This window comes from Gigantopelta aegis, chromosome 1, assembly GCF_016097555.1.
Source record: "Gigantopelta aegis isolate Gae_Host chromosome 1, Gae_host_genome, whole genome shotgun sequence".
Lineage (NCBI taxonomy): Eukaryota > Metazoa > Mollusca > Gastropoda > Neomphalida > Peltospiridae > Gigantopelta > Gigantopelta aegis.
The window spans coordinates 37,004,533-37,024,982 of record NC_054699.1 but is presented as its reverse complement, the minus strand read 5'-3'; the positions used below and the strand labels follow the sequence as shown (position 1 = coordinate 37,024,982).

The 20,450-nt window shown below is 39.2% G+C and overlaps 1 protein-coding gene across 2 annotated transcripts in view; it reads left to right on the top strand.

Annotated features, from left to right (window-relative positions):
- Positions 1 to 10,651, top strand: part of LOC121374539 (cullin-4A-like) — a 68,762-nt gene extending 58,111 nt beyond the window's left edge. For both annotated transcript variants that reach the window (XM_041501647.1, XM_041501654.1), the window contains exons 21-22: positions 4,321 to 4,473; positions 5,527 to 10,651. In XM_041501647.1, the coding sequence (XP_041357581.1) occupies positions 4,321 to 4,473; positions 5,527 to 5,622 (249 nt within the window). In that variant the 3' untranslated portion in view covers positions 5,623 to 10,651. The remainder of the gene's footprint in view (positions 1 to 4,320; positions 4,474 to 5,526) is intronic.
- Positions 10,652 to 20,450: the final 9,799 nt, after the last annotated feature.

The following is a 20,450-nucleotide window of genomic DNA, read 5'->3' as shown; positions in this document are numbered from 1 at the left end:
TAATTAAAGAGTGGGGCAGGATCTAGCTCACCTATAGACCTAATTAAAGAATGGGGCAGGATCTAGCTCACCTATAGACCTAATTAAAGAGTGGGGCAGGATCTAGCTCACCTATAGACCTAATTAAAGAATGGGGCAGGATCTAGCTCACCTATAGACCTAATTAAAGAGTGGGGCAGGATCAAGCTCACCTATAGACCTAATTAAAGAGTGGGGCAGGATCAAGCTCACCTATAGACCTAATTAAAGAGTGGGGCAGGATCAAGCTCACCTATAGACCTAATTAAAGAGTGGGGCAGGATCTAGCTCACCTGTAGACCTAATTAAAGAGTGGGGCAGGATCAAGCTCACCTATAGACCTAATTAAAGAGTGGGGCAGGATCAAGCTCACCTATAGACCTAATTAAAGAGTGGGGCAGGATCAAGCTCACCTATAGTCCTAATTAAAGAGTGGGGCAGGATCAAGCTCACCTGTAGACCTAATTAAAGAGTGGGGCAGGATCTAGCTCACCTGTAGACCTAATTAAAGAGTGGGGCAGGATCTAGCTCACCTGTAGTCCTAATTAAAGAGTGGGGCAGGATCAAGCTCACCTGTAGACCTAATTAAAGAATGGGGCAGGATCTAGCTCACCTGTAGACCTAATTAAAGAGTGGGGCAGGATCTAGCTCACCTGTAGACCTAATTAAAGAGTGGGGCAGGATCAAGCTCACATGTAGACCTAATTAAAGAGTGGGGCAGGATCAAGCTCACATGTAGACCTTATTAAAGAATGGAGCAGGATCTAGCTCACCTGTAGACCTAATTAAAGAGTGGGGCAGGATCTAGCTCACCTGTAGACCTTATTAAAGAATTGGGCAGGATCAAGCTCACCTATGACTGTGTTAGAATTAAACAATTTTGACATCCAATAGCCAATGATTAATTTACTAGTACTTAATATGCTATATATAAAATATATGATTTAGTTGTTTGTTTTTTTTTCTCAGGGTTTCACATGATACAGGAATTCTGCATATTTGACGCAATATTTCTGATGTCAATCGATTTTACATTGAATTTTATTTTTTTAAATACATAAAAACCCAGTGACTGCGGAGTTTCAGAATAAATATAGCTCACCTGTAGACCTAATTAAAGAGTTGGGCAGGATCAAGCTCACCTGTAGACCTAATTAAAGAGTTGGGCAGGATCAAGCTCACCTGTAGACCTAATTAAAGAGTTGGGCAGGATCAAGCTCACCTGTAGACCTAATTAAAGAGTTGGGCAGGATCAAGCTCACCTGTAGACCTAATTAAAGAATGGGGCAGGATCAAGCTCACCTGTAGACCTAATTAAAGAGTTGGGCAGGATCAAGCTCACCTGTAGACCTAATTAAAGAGTTGGGCAGGATCAAGCTCACCTGTAGACCTAATTAAAGAATGGGGCAGGATCAAGCTCACCTGTAGACCTAATTAAAGAGTTGGGCAGGATCAAGCTCACCTGTAGACCTAATTAAAGAGTTGGGCAGGATCAAGCTCACCTGTAGACCTAATTAAAGAGTTGGGCAGGATCAAGCTCACCTGTAGACCTAATTAAAGAGTTGGGCAGGATCAAGCTCACCTGTAGACCTTATTAAAGAATGGGGCAGGATCAAGCTCACCTGTAGACCTAATTAAAGAGTGGGGCAGGATCAAGCTCACCTGTAGACCTTATTAAAGAATGGGGCAGGATCAAGCTCACCTGTAGACCTTATTAAAGAATGGGGCAGGATCAAGCTCACCTGTAGACCTAATTAAAGAGTGGGGCAGGATCAAGCTCACATGTAGACCTAATTAAAGAGTTGGGCAGGATCAAGCTCACCTGTAGACCTTATTAAAGAGTTGGGCAGGATCAAGCTCACCTGTAGACCTAATTAAAGAGTTGGGCAGGATCAAGCTCACCTGTAGACCTAATTAAAGAGTTGGGCAGGATCAAGCTCACCTGTAGACCTAATTAAAGAGTTGGGCAGGATCTAGCTCACATGTAGACCTAATTAAAGAATGGGGCAGGATCTTTTCTCACATGTAGACCTAATTAAAGAGTTGGGCAGGATCAAGCTCACCTGTAGACCTTATTAAAGAATGGGGCAGGATCTTTTCTCACATGTAAACCTAATTAAAGAGTTGGGCAGGATCTAGCTCACATGTAGACCTAATTAAAGAGTGGGGCAGGATCAAGCTCACATGTAGACCTTATTAAAGAATGGGGCAGGATCAAGCTCACATATAGACCTAATTAAAGAATGGGGCAGGATCAAGCTCACCTGTAGACCTAATTAAAGAATGGGGCAGGATCAAGCTCACATATAGACCTAATTAAAGAATGGGGCAGGATCAAGCTCACATATAGACCTAATTAAAGAGTGGGGCAGGATCTAGCTCACCTATAGACCTAATTAAAGAGTGGGGCAGGATCAAGCTCACCTATAGACCTAATTAAAGAATGGGGCAGGATCAAGCTCACATATAGACCTAATTAAAGAGTGGGGCAGGATCTAGCTCACATATAGACCTAATTAAAGAGTGGGGCAGGATCTAGCTCACATGTAGACCTAATTAAAGAGTGGGGCAGGATCTAGCTCACCTGTAGACCTAATTAAAGAGTGGGGCAGGATCTAGCTCACCTGTAGACCTAATTAAAGAGTGGGGCAGGATCTAGCTCACCTGTAGACCTAATTAAAGAGTGGGGCAGGATCTAGCTCACCTGTAGACCTAATTAAAGAGTGGGGCAGGATCTAGCTCACCTATAGACCTAATTAAAGAATGGGGCAGGATCAAGCTCACATGTAGACCTTATTAAAGAATGGAGCAGGATCAAGCTCACCTGTAGACCTTATTAAAGAGTGGGGCAGGATCAAGCTCACATGTAGACCTTATTAAAGAATTGGGCAGGATCTAGCTCACCTATGACTGTGTTAGAATTAAACAATTTTGACATCCAATAGCCAATGATTAATTTACTAGTACTTAATATGCTATATATAAAATATATGATTTAGTTGTTTTGTTTTTTTCTCAGGGTTTCACATGATACAGGAATTCTGTGTATTTGACGCAATATTTCTGATGTCAATCGATTTTACATTGAATTTTATTTTTTTAAATACATAAAAACCCAGTGACTGCGGAGTTTCAGAATAAATATAGCCGAGCAGTTTAACTGGTTCCCAAGGGTATCAGTACATTTAACGTAACATAAGTGTAAAAAACTGTGTGGCTGATGTACTGTGCCAGTCACTTTGTCTACATTTAGACCATCTCAACAATGTCAAATGTGCGATCTGTTTACCGATATCAGATAATAATTAACCAACTGCGAGTTTTTAGTTTGTCTATATATCTTGTTTTTTGTTTTGTTTTTATTATTGTTCTTTATTGTATTTAATACATGAAGATGGTTGAGCATATCTCATTATAGGAGTTGGTCATAATCATTCATTGGAGGGAGGGTGGAGGGTGACATGTGTCCTCCACTTTTCATGATCCAGTAGCAGCAGCGATGGTTTATATATATATATATGTGTGTGTGTGTATGCCCACACACACACATCCACACACATCCACACCCTTTTTGCCACCTTCCTACGCCATTGTTATTGCACAGCTGAAGCTGTGTTACAAAACAAGTTAGCATGTAGCAATGGGTGACTGAAAGCCAAAGGGTACATTAAAAGTGAGATTAAAAATCCACTAAATTATTTACAAGAAGAAAAACAATGGATATACCATGTACATGCTGAATAAAATATATGATTAATCTAAACAAGACAGTTATTCAGTTAATTATGTGGTTTAAGAAATATATCACAGATGACTTTCTGTGTCAGAACTTTAATAAATATAATACATCATGTGCATATTCAACCAAATTAATTACTTGCCAAACTGAAGGAGCTAACTTTTTACGATCGTTATGACAGAAAATTTGATATAATGGCAAGACCTGTACAGCACCAACATGGTGGTTATGAAGAGAGTTAACTGTAATATCATTGAAGAACATACTTTTTCAGCATGTGCTATCCTGCCTGTGGGATGGTGCATGTAAAAGATCCCTTGCTACTAATGGAAAAATGTGGCAGGTTTCCTCTCTTAGACTATGTGTAAATTACCAAATGTTTGTCATCCAATAGCCGATGATTAATAAATCAATGTGCTCTAGTGGTGTCGTTAAACAAAACAAGCTTTTTTCAGCACCAAATAAATGTACATTGTTTCAGATAATACTGTTTTGGGCCACTTAGTGGGTCAGATTTTGTGTGACTGTGTCTTTAATGTTGATATAAACCGTTGTGTTGACAGCCTGAGGAGAACGTGAACACGACGGAGCGTGTATTCCAGGACCGACAGTACCAGGTGGACGCCGCTATCGTCAGGATCATGAAGACACGCAAGAGTCTCACCCACAACCTCCTCATATCCGAGCTTTACAACCAGCTCAAGTTTCCAGTCAAGGTAGGCCACCCACAAACTCCTCATATCCGAGCTTTACAGCCAGCTCTCGTTTCCAGTCAAGGTAGGCCACCCACAAACTCCTCACATCCGAGCTTTACAACTGGCTCAACTTTCCAGTCAAGGCCATCCACAACCTCCTCACATCCGAGCTTTACAACTGGCTCAACTTTCCAGTCAAGGTAGGCCACCCTAAACCACCTCATATCCGAGCTTTACAACCAGCTCAAGTTTCCAATTTAGATATGCTACCTGCAATTTCATTGAAGTATACCTAAATGGTCAGAAACCTGTTTTCCATTATTTACATGTTACAATTGTCAACATTTTCATGAATGTGCAAACTGCATTCTCTTTAGAACCCCTTCACTCCTCCTTTGTAAGGAATATTTTTCTGATTATTCCCCACCAACCTCACCTTGTAGTCTGTACACACGTGGACGTGTCACTTCCTTACTAGTCCCCTACCGGTCTAATAGGAGGAGACTATAGGTTTTATTTTTGTCCTTCTGTCTGTCGGTCTGTCTGTCTGTCTGTCCATCTATTTGTCCAATTTTTCAGGATGTTTTTTTCACAGTGCCTTGAGATATTGAGCTGAGATTTTGTGTATTGCTTTATCAAGTTTGACTTTCATGATGATTTACCCATTTTTCACAGAGTTATGACCCATGAACTTAGAAGATACATAAATTTGTTTTCCAGACATTGTTTTGAGAATGTCTCAAAATGCTGATCTGAAATTCTGTGTATTCCTTTACTACGACCACTGTCGGTGTACTCTGACAGTACGCCACATTTTGGTGGAGTGCATTCATCTGCGACAAACTAGAACAAATATATTTGACAATGAAATGTGATGGAATCATTTTCATGGCGGTATACCCATTTTTGGCAGAGTTAAGTCCACTTAGGAGATACGAAACTTTGTTGGGCCAAGTAGGGGACATGTATTGCTTTAGTAGTACTCTCAGAATGCTGGTTTATATACAGTATTTAAGCAGTGAAAAAGTGTTGAATTAATTCTTAAATTGCTTAACTCTTTTCGGTTTTTTACAGCCTACAGATCTTAAGAAACGAATTGAGAGCCTTATTGACCGTGACTACATGGAGCGAGATAAAGATAACCCGAACACCTACCACTATGTCGCATGATCGGACTGTGTTGGTTATTCACTACGTTCTAATTGTGTCCACAGCTGCAACAAGGAACGGAAAAAACTTGGCAGTTATTCTCGTTGGTAACTAGACGAAGTAGTTGAGAGTTGTGCGACACACGTTTCGGACTGGTTGAGCCAGATGTTTCATTTTACGACTGACAGAACAGTACACCGTGGTGAAAGTGCCGCACGTTTATCCAAGCAGTTATACACCATGGAGCCATGTGTATACGTTGTGTAACACACAGAACTACAGTGCTAGGGGAAAGTCAAGATTGCCAGTCTTAGAGTCTGTGTGGTCTTACGTTTGTTTCTCTGTATAAGTGATATATTGATATTTTCTCAGTTCTTTTGGCAGTAACAGAGTGCCTATTTTTGTGAAAAGAAAAAAAAAGAAGACACCAAATGAGTTGACCAATGTTTTGTTTCTCTAGGGTTGGAAAGTTATTGCTGTATGTGACAATATTGTATAAAGCAGACATTTGTACTGATAATTTATTTCCTAGTTAACGTTTTGTTTTGCCACTGATTTAGAGTACTGTACCTGCCAGTTTGCTTAGTTTCCCAAACGATCGTTTTGCGTATTAATCCAGTGTATTTTGTTTGGGTTTTTTAAGTAGCAGACTTGAGTCATTGTTTATTTTTGTAACAAACTCCACAGACAGTTTGAAACTAATTGTCCAAGTATTTGTTAAATAGCCAGATACCTAATTCATAGAACTCTTATGAGGAGCTTCGCATCACCCTTACAAGTGTTTGCATTCACTGCAGAATCTTATGAGGAGCTTCGCATCACCCTTACAAGTGTTTGCATTCACTGCAGAATCGTATGCCATATAACCCTAGTTAAAATGGGTTGACTGCGTCATTCAATAAAACATGTCTTCCTTACATATTTCACTGCAATATTGCAAAGTTCTGAGACATTAGCAAATTAAGCCCCAGATGACAAAATTACATGAAATATATCAATTATTACATGAAATTAGTTTGCCAATTTAAAAAAAAAAAACTCAATTGCTTTAAATTTAAAATTAGCAGTAATGAGTGCCAAAGCTAGCTCTGTTTGTATTTTCAATGCCTATTGGCTATAAAAGTATGTTCTGGCAGTAATATATCTGTCAGTAAAAACAAATGCTGACTTTAGTTAATTTTACTATGGTATTGCAGAAGGCTGTGTATGTACTTTAAGTATTCACCATGTTTTAAAACATTTCTTTGCTAACATACTGTATACTGAATGGTCATGTGTTTAATGCAATGTAATGCAAGTGTTCAATTAGGTTTCCCACCCATCTGACCTCTTATCAACATTTGGTTTTCCTCCCCCACACCACCTCGTTTATCCCACTGCCCCTTTTCCTCTCTCCTTAAATTACATTTTATTTCTTCCCAATCTGGAAGCTTCTCTTATTTTTCAACTTCTTTCATTGTTCATCTCCACATCCCAGTCCTTGTCTCTCCAACTGCAACAGGTACTTGTCACTCGTGGCCACTCGTGCCACGCACCTGCCGTACACCTGCCATTTCCAGTCAGCTTTAGCTGTGGGTTTGGTGTGACTACTTCAGAACATGTTCAGTGGTTACTGCTAGCATTGATAAGAGACACTTGTAACCGCCTACTATAATCACTTACTACTGTTAATCGTTAGTTAGTGCCATGGGTCAGACCAGCTTTATTAGCATCGGAGGACGACGCTGACAGCTTGGGGCTACGGAAGTACACGGAGATCACCCGTGGAGGATGTTGAGATTGGTTGATAGTTTTACCTAGATTTCTGCGTGGTTATTTGAATTACATTGGTGTAATCTATTAATTTAACTTGCATTGAACTTCCAGTTTAATGACAGTATTTCAAGCTAATATGGTATTGTTAAGCAAAAGAAATTATAAAAGAGAAAATATTTCATTGCATAAAGAAAAGTTTGATTCTTTGTCAAGTGACTTTGAGAACATATAACGGTTTGCCACACAACCGATTGTTCCTCTCAGATTTGCATAATCAACTCGCGAACGGAACGACTGTTCTTGTGAAATATTGTACCCTGGGTCGGTGCCTGTTAACATTTCAGTCACAGAGACTCCAAAGTTTGCTGCCATTGAAAGATGTTTTCTTTTATACCTTAACCTGACCTCTGACCTTACATTTCCCCCGCTCTTCACATGAACTGGCTTGAACATTCCCAACAACCAATCCAATGGCTAAAATCTTCCAGTGAGTTCAGGGTATCCTGTTTTGGTCATGTGTTACCCTGTTTCATGTTTTAGCCTCTGGTCAAGTTAAGTATTCATAAAAAAAGAAAGAAAATAAGCCAGCTTTTCTACATTATCATTAATACAGACTACTAAAATTACATATTATTTACTTAAAAATTGTCTAGTATATTAATGTTTGTTAATAACAATTTATATTGGTAGTCCTAATTTAACCCACACCAGATTTTACATTGCAATAATCTTGTAGGTATAAAAAAATATATCTTAGGAAGTTTGGGCCACTATAAACATTAGTAGGATGATAAAAACATTTTTAAAAGGTCACTGAATTTCTATACATCGACATTGCATCTCTTCCCATTAAAAGTTCATGTGCTAAACACAGGTTTTAGGGAGACTGAAATTGAAGGGATGTGTGTGGTGCACCCCCTGCACCCTCCCACTTGATCCTTACCTGTAAGCCTGCATGTCTTTTACACTTGACTTTTGTTGCACTTTTATTAGTTCAGTTTTGGTACAGAAGATTATAAACCCACCAAATACCTGCTGCACAGGGTTAGCTTTGGGGGTGCAGGAAATGTTGCCAAATGTTCTATTAAATGTATCTATTAAATCATATATTAAAAAATTATTAAACTTGTTTATTAAATTATATACATTTTATCATATCTAATAAACGTAACAGAGCACAAATTGCTTACTGAAAATATTACACTTAACACTTTTTGTCGTATGTAACAAAATTTAATGGCAGAATTTTGTGTTTGTATATACATGTATATCCTTTTGATATACGATGAATTTTTTTTATCATTCTATGATATTCATGATGAAAGAAGCAATTCAGCTGTTTCTGCCCCAGTGTCAAATACCGTTATGGATTTTCTCATCAATAGTGTATTTATTCATCGACATCTTCATGTTGTCAAATAAAGACACAAAAACAATTACTACCTTTGAATGAAAAGATTTAAAAATAAAGTCTGAACCATCCACTGTTGAACAATTCATTGCAATTTGATTTTTAAGCTTTATAGCCAATTACGGTTCAAGCCTGCTGTCCTGGGCACACACCACGGCTATCTGGAATGTCTGTCCAGGACTGTGGGTTAGGGCTTAGTGAGAGAGAGGTCAGGTTAGTGGCTGTACTTCTCCCACTTTCCACCACCCCCATGATTCATTAAAACACATTCTGAAAGCTATTGCTTGAATTTGAACCCAGTATCTTTCCGACTCCAATGGCTTAATCATAGTACTACCAAGTTTGGTTCTGATGACCATCTGCAGCTAATCGCCAGTGACCACTGGTGCCTTCAATCACTAATTAACATCACCAGTGACAGCCAGTCACTGGAGACCCTCTAGTCGTACACCCCTGCAGACCACACCCACCTTCCACCCTCTCTCCTACACCAAAATACTGATGTTCTAAATAAACCATATTGTACTACAATTAATAGTTAAACCGGCATGCATTGTAGTCGGTGTTAATGTTGATATGTTTGTAGTACTGACTGGTCATTGGAGTGAGCTAATGTGTTTGTCTTAAAAAGTGTATTTCTTGTTGCCATTTATCAAGTAGGCAACATGCTTAAACCTGTCTGGACTGCTGTTGAGAGAGAGAGAGAGCATGGGGGGGTGGGGGGGGGGGGAGGTGTGTGTGTATCACTGATGGTGATTCCTAGCCTTCAGAAGAAACTGCTACCTTTTTTCCATTAGCAGAAAGGGACGGTTTATATGCACTTCCCACAGACAAGACCGCACATACCACAGCCTTTGATATACTAGTTGTGAGTCACTGGTTTGGACAAGGTAAAAACACAATGGGGCCCACCAAGGTAGTTTGATCTAATAACCTCCGACAAGTGTTCACTGACTGAGTTGTGTGCACCACCATGCAATGGTATATCGGATTCTTAATGTCATGTTGGTTGAATTGATACATTGTTAGTTCTCGACAAGTGTTCACTGACCGAGTTGTGCACCACCATGCAATGGTATTTCGGATTTTTAATGTCATGTTGGTTGAATTGATACATTGTTAGTTCTAATGTCACAGTTTATCACTTGAGCTTGCAGTAATATTCAGCAAGTGTGTACACAATGTAAATGGAATGCTGTGTGCATTGTCTTGTCTGTGACATTTTTCAGGTGTTCTTACGTGGCAGGCACTTTGTAACAGACTACACTTTAGGCCAGAGCCCATATTTTCAAAGCTATCTTAGCACTGCAATATTGTACAACCGTTGTAATGATGTCGTAGCCTATGGTGGTTTTATGATATCCTAGTGTTAAGATAGCATTGAAAGTCTTTAGCTAGAAGTTTAAATAATATGACTGTATAGCATGTGTATATCATCCATTCACCAAATTTTTGTCATCAATGTTCTGTTGTATGCTTTTAACTGCATCACTTCATCAAGTCATTTTCTTTTCTTTTCTTGTTTTAGCTGCAAAAATTTAGACATCATTTTTGGAAATATTTTTGTTAGTCAAAAACATACATACCAATTTTCTAGACATCCCCTTTTAGCAAGTAAAGTCATTTGTTAAATATTTCATCCAAGTTCCTTCTCTTATTCTTACATTGAATGAAATTTTGATTTGTTCACGTTTCTTTTTTCATTTCCCAAACAATAATTGTGTGCAAGTGATGAACTATATCCGTAACATTTCAGATGATAAAGTTTAACACAGACGATTTTAAATTTGTGTCCGATGTTTAATTTATTGTTATGAACAGGGCAGAGTTGACTGGCCTTTTATTGCAAAAGGTCAATTACGTAAATAAATCTTGTATATATTTTGTTCATTGTTTTGGTTGTTTTGTTTGTTTTGAAAATCTTTATCAACCATACTGTTTGTTGTTAAAGGAAGGGACAATTAAGGCATTTGACCTGGTATGCATATTCAAGGATATATAATGCACATTATTTCTTAATATTAACAAGTATAATCATATAGTTAATTAATAAAACACGGTTAAATGTGATGGCTATTATATATAATGGTAGCAGCCATTTTCCCAGTGAATACGCCCTCTGGTGAGCTGGTGGTTATGTAATATCTAATGTGTCACGTCAGGAATTAGTCTTCGAACTAAAGAACCAAAACATACCTGATTTTTGCGGATGCATCGCAATATTCTGTAATAATAATCATCCCTGTAAGCCAGCAGCAATTATATATTATTTTTAATACAAAATAAACCACCATTGTCAAAGTGTTGAAATAACTATTATGTTTTGTACATAAATTAACCCATGTACTGAAATAATAATCGGGAGTGTTTTCTTAGTTAATTGGTCTTTTCTTACCGTGGTCTGTACCTGTGGTTCCTGATTGGCAGGTGTATATACTAAAAAGACGTGGCTCTTTTTATTAAGATCACAGGGTATTGTGTTAACCGCACAGACACCCCTCTAATCGTAATCGATCAGCCGTCCTGCTTTATGACTCAGTAATTCTGTAAAACCCGTGATTAAGTAGACTCCCATCTAAAATAACAAAACTGACCAATTACGTAGTCCCAAAGAAAAGAAAATTATCACTTGGGTATTGTGAGTGGTCGTTTTTGCTCGAATGTAGCATACCAATAGGCCTAATAATATGCATTTTTTTCTTTGGAATTTTAAAAAACGAAAAATACTATAACTCCATTTCGTTCTATTGATGCAAATTGAAATATATTTAGTTAAATAGTTTATTATACTATCAAATCATTTATGTTGTTTTACAAGTCGGGTAAATTAGAGCGTTTGTTTACACTGTGCATAGAGGAGATGGACGGAGCTGACGTCACTTCGCCCCAAGCTATACCACCGGACGTCACAAAAACGAAACAAAATGGCTGCCCCCAGTTAGCAGGAATAATCATGGGTTTTTTATTAACTCCAATTTACGCGTTTTTCATTTGTTAAAGTGTCAGTATGCGTTGGAGGTCCGGGTATGCATCTTTCCAACACATAAAGCTCTTGTTTGAGTTTACTCTACCTTTAAGACATGTTAATGTGGTAATTACTATCGAGTATAATAGAAGAAATCATCTGTCACATCATAGGCATCTCTTATTAGTCTCCTCCCACCAGTCTGTCTGTCTGTCTATCCATCTGTCCCACAAATAGGTTTCTCGACGATTTTTTCACAATGCCTTGCGATATTGAGCTTAAATTTGGTGTATACTTTATCAGATACTGTTACAGATCAAATTTGACTTTCATGGCGATTTACCCATTTTTGCAAATTTTGTGTATAGCTTTAACATGTACTTTTATAAATGAAGTTTGACTTTCATGATGATTTACTCATGTTTGATAGTTACATATATGACCTTGAACTTGGGCGATGAGAGAATTTGTTGGGCCTGGTAGGGGACATGTATAGTTTTAGCACTTCTCTCAGAATACGTGTTACATTTTGGTTCCTTTCACGACACCACTACAGCATATTGATTCATGAATCATCTGCTGCTGGATGTCAGAGGAAACTCGCTACAGTTTCCATCAGCACCAAGGGATCTTTTGTATGCACCATGCCAAAACATCAAAGACCCTCCCCAAAAACAACCATACAAACAGACAGAGACCCACTCCACATCAAAACATCAAAGACCCTCCCCAAAAACAACCATACAAACAGACAGAGACCCACTCCACATCAAAACATCAAAGACCCTCCCCAAAAACAACCATATAAACAGACAGAGACCCACTCCACATCAAAACATCAAAGATCCTCCCCAAAAACAACCATACAAACAAACACAGACCCACTCCACATCAACACATCAAAGACCCTCCCTAAAAACAACCATACAAACAGACCGAGACCCACTACACATCAAAAGTCATAAGTTCTTCCCATGATACGATCCCGTCACCATTCCGGTCCATGAAGCTGAACATCTGCAAGATAAAACGACCACAGAATTAATTATTAAAATGTTTTAAATGGTTTAATACTGTAATGAGCAGACAGACAGAAAAATCATTTATGTTTTACATCTATACAAAAATATACATGGTGTCAGAAAATATGCAAGTTTTACATCTGTACAAAAGGCCATCTTCTGAAATCGTTCTTTAACTTTTATCTTAAAGGTTAACTCCTTTTTCCCCCTTTTTTTCTTTCTTAGGCACACACCTCCGCTATCTGGGCTGTCTGCCCAGGACAATGGGTTAGTGGTTAGTGTGAGAGAAGAGGGTATAGCGGTGTTACACCAACCATTGAGTAGTTAAAACTCGCTCTGGGTGAGAGCCGATACCGGGCTGCGAACCCTGTACCTACCAGCCTTATGTTCGATGACCTAATCACGACGCCACCGAGACCGGTCTTCTGTACATCTTACAGTTATACTTTATAGCCAGGTTGTATGTAAAATTGCTACCACTTAAGTCGGTTTACCTGGTGTCCATGTTACCATCCTATGTTAGCATGTGCAGGTGGTTTCTGTTTAGCTCTGGCATGTGTAAACTGTCAAACAAGTGACAGCCTTAAACACATTTTTTATTATTATTAGTATTATTATTATTATATAAATAGGTATATAATAAATATATTAAATTGTACAAAAATTTAAAAAACTTCAAAACGATCACACTGAACCTCATAAACAGCTCTCTATCTTCTGTGTGCTTTCAAAAATTGGGGTCCGTACGCCTAGGCTATAGAAAACCAAACCTACGCTGATGGGGGCCGGGGTGCCAGGGCCGTAGCTACATGGGGGTGGGGGTGGTCAGTAAAATTAATATTGGTTATTGATATTGACGTTTTAAGTTAGCCCGAGTACTCTGCCTTTCGAGAGCTAGACCGATTTATATACGGTTATGATCGCTCTCTGCCGTCAGAGATCACTCTATAGCGTAAACGCGGAATGGCTGACTACCACACGATAGACAAAGATTCCCGCTCTAATAACAACAAAAATTCTTAAGTTTGACACTAAATACCTTTACATTGATCATTTTGAAGTTCAACGATAAATATTTCGCTTATTCACCATTAATACACACACTACAGAAAAATACCCGTCAGCACATATTCATTTAACCGGAACATTATTGAAAGGGGTGCTGTCGGGTTTCTTCCTGTAGTGTGTGTATTAGTGGTTACTATTTAACATATTTGTGAAATATCGTCGAGATACTGGTAGTTCAGGATAAACATAGTAGTTATTGGTGAACATTATTATATATGCCATCGGACAATGTCTCGATCTCGAGATATCGGTTCGCGAGAGAGAGAGAGAGAGAGAGAGAGAGAGAGAGAGAGAGAGAGAGAGAGAGAGAGAGAGAGAGAGAGAGAGAGAGAGAGAGAGAGAGAGAGAGAGAGAGGGAGGGAGGGGGGAGAGAGAAAGAGAGTGGGGGGAGGGAGGGAGACGGAGCCAGAGAGCAAGGGGGAGATATTGACAGAGGGAGAGATATACAGACCGAGAGACTCTCAACCCATCTCTCCATCTCAAAAATACACATCGGCTATTGGGTTCCCTTTCTTTGTGACTTAGTAATATTTACATGCATATAAAAGATCTCTTGCTGCTAATGGGAAAAGGTAGCACGTGTTCTCTAATACTACGTGTCAAAACATGTTACATGTTTGTCGTTGATCAATTAATCAATGCATACTTTTGTTTGTGTTTTTGTTTTATTACTAACTCACATCGTTGTCTTTTTATTTTTGTTTGATTTATGGAGAGTTAATTTAGATATTGCCCGTTGACCTATTCTTTACCATTAATATTTTGTGGTAATATTTATGGCTTATATTGACATTTTAGTATACACACACACAACTATACTTACTTTAAATACTGGCCTGATCATTTCATATAGGCGGGATAGTGAATCTTCGACAGGACCGACTTGAAGATAACTGGCTGGCTGGGCAGCATGTGCCAGTGAAACAAGTACTCCGAGACGGGCAAAATGTCTAAAGTGGCAACTGTCTGTATAGATGGGTGACTACACAGAGGTTTTACGTCTTCAGTCGCAGGCTGAGCGAGACACCGAACATTTAAAGGTACATGTAGGTCCCAACTTGGAGTGCAGTCCCAACTAGTAAGACCTGTGTTATTTCTGTCTTAAGACGCTGCCATTTGTACGAGAATAGCCGATTGTGACAACACAACATTACGCTTTCACCGGTTGTTATATAAAGTTTAAAGTTTGTTTCGTTTACCGACACGACTAGAGCACATTCATTAATCATCGGCTATTGGATGTGAATCATAAAGTGTTAATGCTCATACAAACTGGATGCGGTGTGTGCGTGCGGTCCGACTGTATCGTCTGCGGCTTGTATTTTGGGCCTATAAACCACTGCGACTGGCAGCATGCGTTTTCAGAGGCACACGTCGCAAGCATCCAGACTAGACCCTCTCATTGAAACGAATGTATTTCGATTTTCTTTTAGCCGCACCTCACGCACGCGCCACATCCAGTCTGTGCGAGACTTTAGCAAGGAAACCAGTTACATTTTTTCATTAGAAGCAAGGGATCTTTTATTCCACAGACAGGATAGCACATACCACGGCCTTTGATATACCAGTTGTGGTGCGGTTGCTATATATGCAATCGGCTAATGTCGTACGAGGCTATCATATCGCGTGACGTCGCCTTTAAAGCCGTTTTTGCATGTGCACAATTTTCACATGGTGAGGGTGAGGAATGTGGGGGAAAAGACATGAAAAATCGATTCTATGATTATCAACAGTGCTTCCATGTGCGCGGTGCGGCTTAAGCAACCGCGCCCGCACTGCGTGAAAATAACGCACACATGAAAAACGTACCTCAAGTTAGTAAATCTTAGTTTCTTGTTTAAAATACAATGAAACCCCTCTAAACCAGACGCCCATGGGATCAAATAAAATTTCCGATTTTAAGAGGTACCCGGTTTAGAGAGATGCAGTTTAAAAAGGGACCATGAAAAACGTCCGGCTTTTGTGGGAATTCCGGTTTATAGAGGGTCCTTTTAAAAAGGTTTCACCGTAGTACAGTACTAGTATCAAACACCCTGATAATTGACTGGGACCATGAAAGGCATTTACAACCCCAGTCTCATCAAAACGTAGGCGCGCTTCAGTCACACGAAGACGGTGTTAAAGCCAAAAACACAGCTGGGCGTACAGATGAAACACATAAATCAACCTCCACTATGGGGATTCGAACTACGGACCCGCTGTAGAGAGTCCAGTGCTCTACCAACTGAGATAGGCTATACATACATAATAGAAAAATCCCCACTTGTCACTATCAGTATAGGGACACTTTATATCAACAATACTACACATACAATTAATTACGTGTATTCCAAGCAAGAAACTGAAACTTCCATGCAACTAGCAAACGTGTATAGAGAACCACACACCTACAGCCCATGTAAAGCAATAAAAACACCAAACTGTACATTGATGCGCCAAATCATTAATGTCAGCAGCTATATAAATCTGCTCTGATTGAACTAACGGATTTGTAATTCCGACTCATCTATGTTAATCCTGTTGAAGAACGGTCATCCGATGTTTCATTTTTAATACCGTATACGGATTCGCCGTGGTTACATACATAAATATCTGACATATGCAAGCTATACAACAAACAAGTGCAAATTACTGGTGCAGCGACATACATAAAGCTGGGGCGGATCCAGGAAATATTCTGCAGTGAGGACTAACGGAGGAAATGCACATGGACCAACTCGTCGAAACGGCATCCCAATGAAAATACAAATTAAGACGGGGGAAGAGTCGCTTGAATAATTTGATCCTCACTTTAAAAAAAACAAATTGAGAGAAAAAAAAAATAGGGGTGACGGGTCACCTGGCCCCCCTTGGATCTGCCCCCGAGCTCGAAGCTCTACAAAAAGTTCATTTCCAGAAGCAATCACAGAAACGTGTTTGTCATAGCTGATCGCTTCCAGATTAGGGTCTCCACGAGTCCTCGGACTCGAGTTAGTTTGTTTTGTTTAACGACACGACTAGAGCACATTAATTTATTAACCATCGGCTAATGGATGTCATACATTTGGGTTTTATCTGACTTTACAGTCTTATAGAGGAAAAATGCCACATTTTCCCACTAGTAGCAAAGGATATTCTATATGCACCATCCCACAGACAGGACAACACAAATCACGGTCAGTGATATAGAGAATAAATAACACATGGTGTTCTCACCAAAGGGTGTGTAAAAAGTACCAGTCGGAACGAAAAATAACTCCACTGGCCCCACCGACGAGAAATATCTATCCCATACAGACCGAGCATCGGACGAACTCTTTACCGCCCCCTTTAACGTAGGAATTCAAGGAACGAAAGGCGTCTGCAAATGTATTGTATTTCCTTTTCAAGTGAGGTGGACAATGTCTTACAGCATCTTCAAAGTGTGACTGTATGGCTGGCGGAGGCAGTGGCCTCCTAACCATCGACGGCTATGGAAATCATTGGCAGCAAACCACACCCACGCACAACACACACACACGAAACGTGTACTCAATACCAGCATATACTGTAGGCTTTCAAAATGTGTACACAATGCTACATTAAATCCTCGCCTTAGGCCGCGATCACATTTATCCGTTTTTTCCTTCCGCTTCCGCTCCCGCACCCGTTATCCGTCGTCAGTCAAATTCGATTGTATTGAAATCAATGCGTGCAAACAGACATATCCGTCTCCGCTTCCGCACACTTACACTCGTCCGCACAAATCGTTCCTGGACCGATTTTGACTGAAGCGGACAATGGATGCGGATAGGATTTCCACAGTGTGACGTCATATTTAGGGTATTTCCTGACCTCACGATTCAATTCTTCGTAGATACAGCTCTAATTACATAAATATCTGTCTGTCTGTGTGTCTGTATATATGTCTGTGTGTTTGTGTGTGTAAGTTATTTCATTATTCCACCAATGTAAATATTTTCATAATTAATTTTTATAGGGGGGTTGTGGTAAGGTGGGGTTCAAACATACCCCAACCCATCAAATACTTTCATATTTTGTTAAAGGTGAAATACCACCCATTCCTACGAAAAATAAGTGATACAGGTATGCCACTGAATACATTTACACGTGAAATCACAATATTCATGAATTTCTTGTTGAAATGATGAGTTAATATCGACCAATGGCTATAAGTAATTTGTAATCAATTTGCTATAAATACGAAAACGTTATTGTCTGCAGTGTCTTTTACTGGTGAAATTTATATGTTTCTAAGGTACGTAGTTATGTAGGTTGTTGGTCTGGCACTTCTGGTAAATGCTTTATTTTCCTTATAAATGTTTTCGTTAAAATTTTATTCTCTCATTCAACATTAATGGGTAGTGAACCGTATATAGAAGTGGGACAAGGTTACTATTTAAGTAATTAAAAACGAAATACCCCATTCATTGCAAACAAAAGCAACTTCCTCGCTGTTACTAAAATTATAAAATTATCATATATGTACTCTGACCATAACTTTGTTATTTTACATATCATGTTGTAATTCTAATGGAGAAGTAATTTGATAAAATTTGGTTAATTGAAATTAAGGTTCCATATAATATTGACTATTACACTAATTTGTTTCTATATAAAATTTAATAATACCAAATATAAAGTATTCTCGTGCAGCAACTGTAGACATGCATTTTTGTTAAAATTACTGACAGGTGTGTTCGTAAGCAACGGACAACGGACGACGGATAACGGGTGCGGGAGCGGGAGCGGAGAATAAAAAACGGATAAATGTGATCGCACCTTAAGTCTTACGTCCTGACTTATTCATGCAGGGCCAGCAAACATTGCATTCATGTATAACTGGGAATGAGAGTGTACATGTGACACAATTACTAGGTTTCAGTTTACTGCACATATAACGAAACACTTTTTATACCATATTTTACAAACTATACTCAAAGGCAAAAGTTATTGTGACATGGATTGTTTGGAGTAATACATTTGTGAATGGATTTATGGATGTAAACCAGAGAAAATGTGCATGAAACAGCTCAAAGATATGCAACCAAGCAGTTGTTGCAGCGATTGCATGCTTTGTGCAAGAAACATGGAATATTCGGGAGAAATGCTGTCCAGTGTTCACCATAAAAGACCAGACATCCAGTCGCAACTCACTGCCACTCTGTGCAGCCTTCAGAAGTCCAGAAAAACACAATTAGTGAACTGTTTGATGCAATTTCGTCATGCCACGCCAGTCATAGGGATGATTGAATCTGGGACATTGCAGTGTGACGTCACACGTCAATTCAACGTCCACAGAAACACCATGTGGCACTTATATCAACAAAACAACCAGGTCAAGGACGTCCCCATAGAGGGCGACCATCCGTGACAACCCCTCACCACGACACATGGATCCGAACCAAGCATCTGCAAAACAGGTTCCAACCAGCAACCCTCACAGCCCGTACCATCCCTTTCTCCAGCATTTAGTGGCCTCAATGAGAAAACAGTGCCAGGCCTGCATCAGTGCTCAAGGTGGACACACTCGCTACTGTGTGAACTTCGCTCTGGACCCCCTCTAGTGATGTGGTTCATTTGCATATGGCAGGTGTGCCCTTTTCATGGACCACTGCTTGTTTCCATACCTTCGGACATTTCTCTTTCCATGTTATAACATTTCATACATGGCAGTAAAAACTTATTCTCAATTATCTTTGTCCTTGGATGGTAGTGTGTTGCATACCATTACTACGACACCATGATCTACTTTTCATGGATCTATATAACTGACCTATCGCAGAATCATATACTGGTAATTTGTCTAGATTTTAAACATAAGAAAGCCTTATTCAGTCTTTGAAGAAGCCATGATGGTTTACTATCCAAGAAATTAACCTGATAATCTTTTTAATCATATACATTAAAGAATAATAACCTCAATCAGGGTAGGGGGCTGGATGTAGCCCAGTGGTACAGCGCTCGCTTGATGTGGTGTCAGTTTAGGATTGATCCCCGTGGATGGGCTATTTCTTGTTTCAGCCAGTGCACCACGACTGGTATATAAAAGGCCGTTGTATATGCTATCCTGTGTGTTGCATATAAAAGATCCCTTGCTACTAATGGAAAAATGTAGCGGGTTTCCTTTCTAAGACTAAATGTAAAAATTCCCAAACGTTTGACATCCAATAGCCAATGATTACTAAATCAATGTGATCTAGTGGTGTTGTTAAACATAACAAACTTATTCTTCTTCATTAATCAGACACTACTTTCTCCAATGGGTTCAGTATCATCAGTAGTTAGTCCAAATCCATCCATTAATCCATCCCATGGCATTACACAAATTTCACAGAATTAGAATCCAATCATACTTGTACAGGCTTCTGCTAGAAAATAATGAGGGTACCTAATAAAAACCCTACTAGCTGATTATGACTGAAATCTTTTGCAATTGGACACTGCATTTCATGTACTTGGACAAAGCCTAAAGTTATTACATGTATAATGTTTCTAAGAATGATTAAAGTGTGTCCCATTAATTTCCTAGTTTTTAGGGTACTGTACGTAATTTTACCCTTCTTACCGTCTGGCAGAAACCCTGAGGTAACACATTCATTAATGCGGGGATGGTGATGATGGCATTGTGTACCTCAACATACAGTAG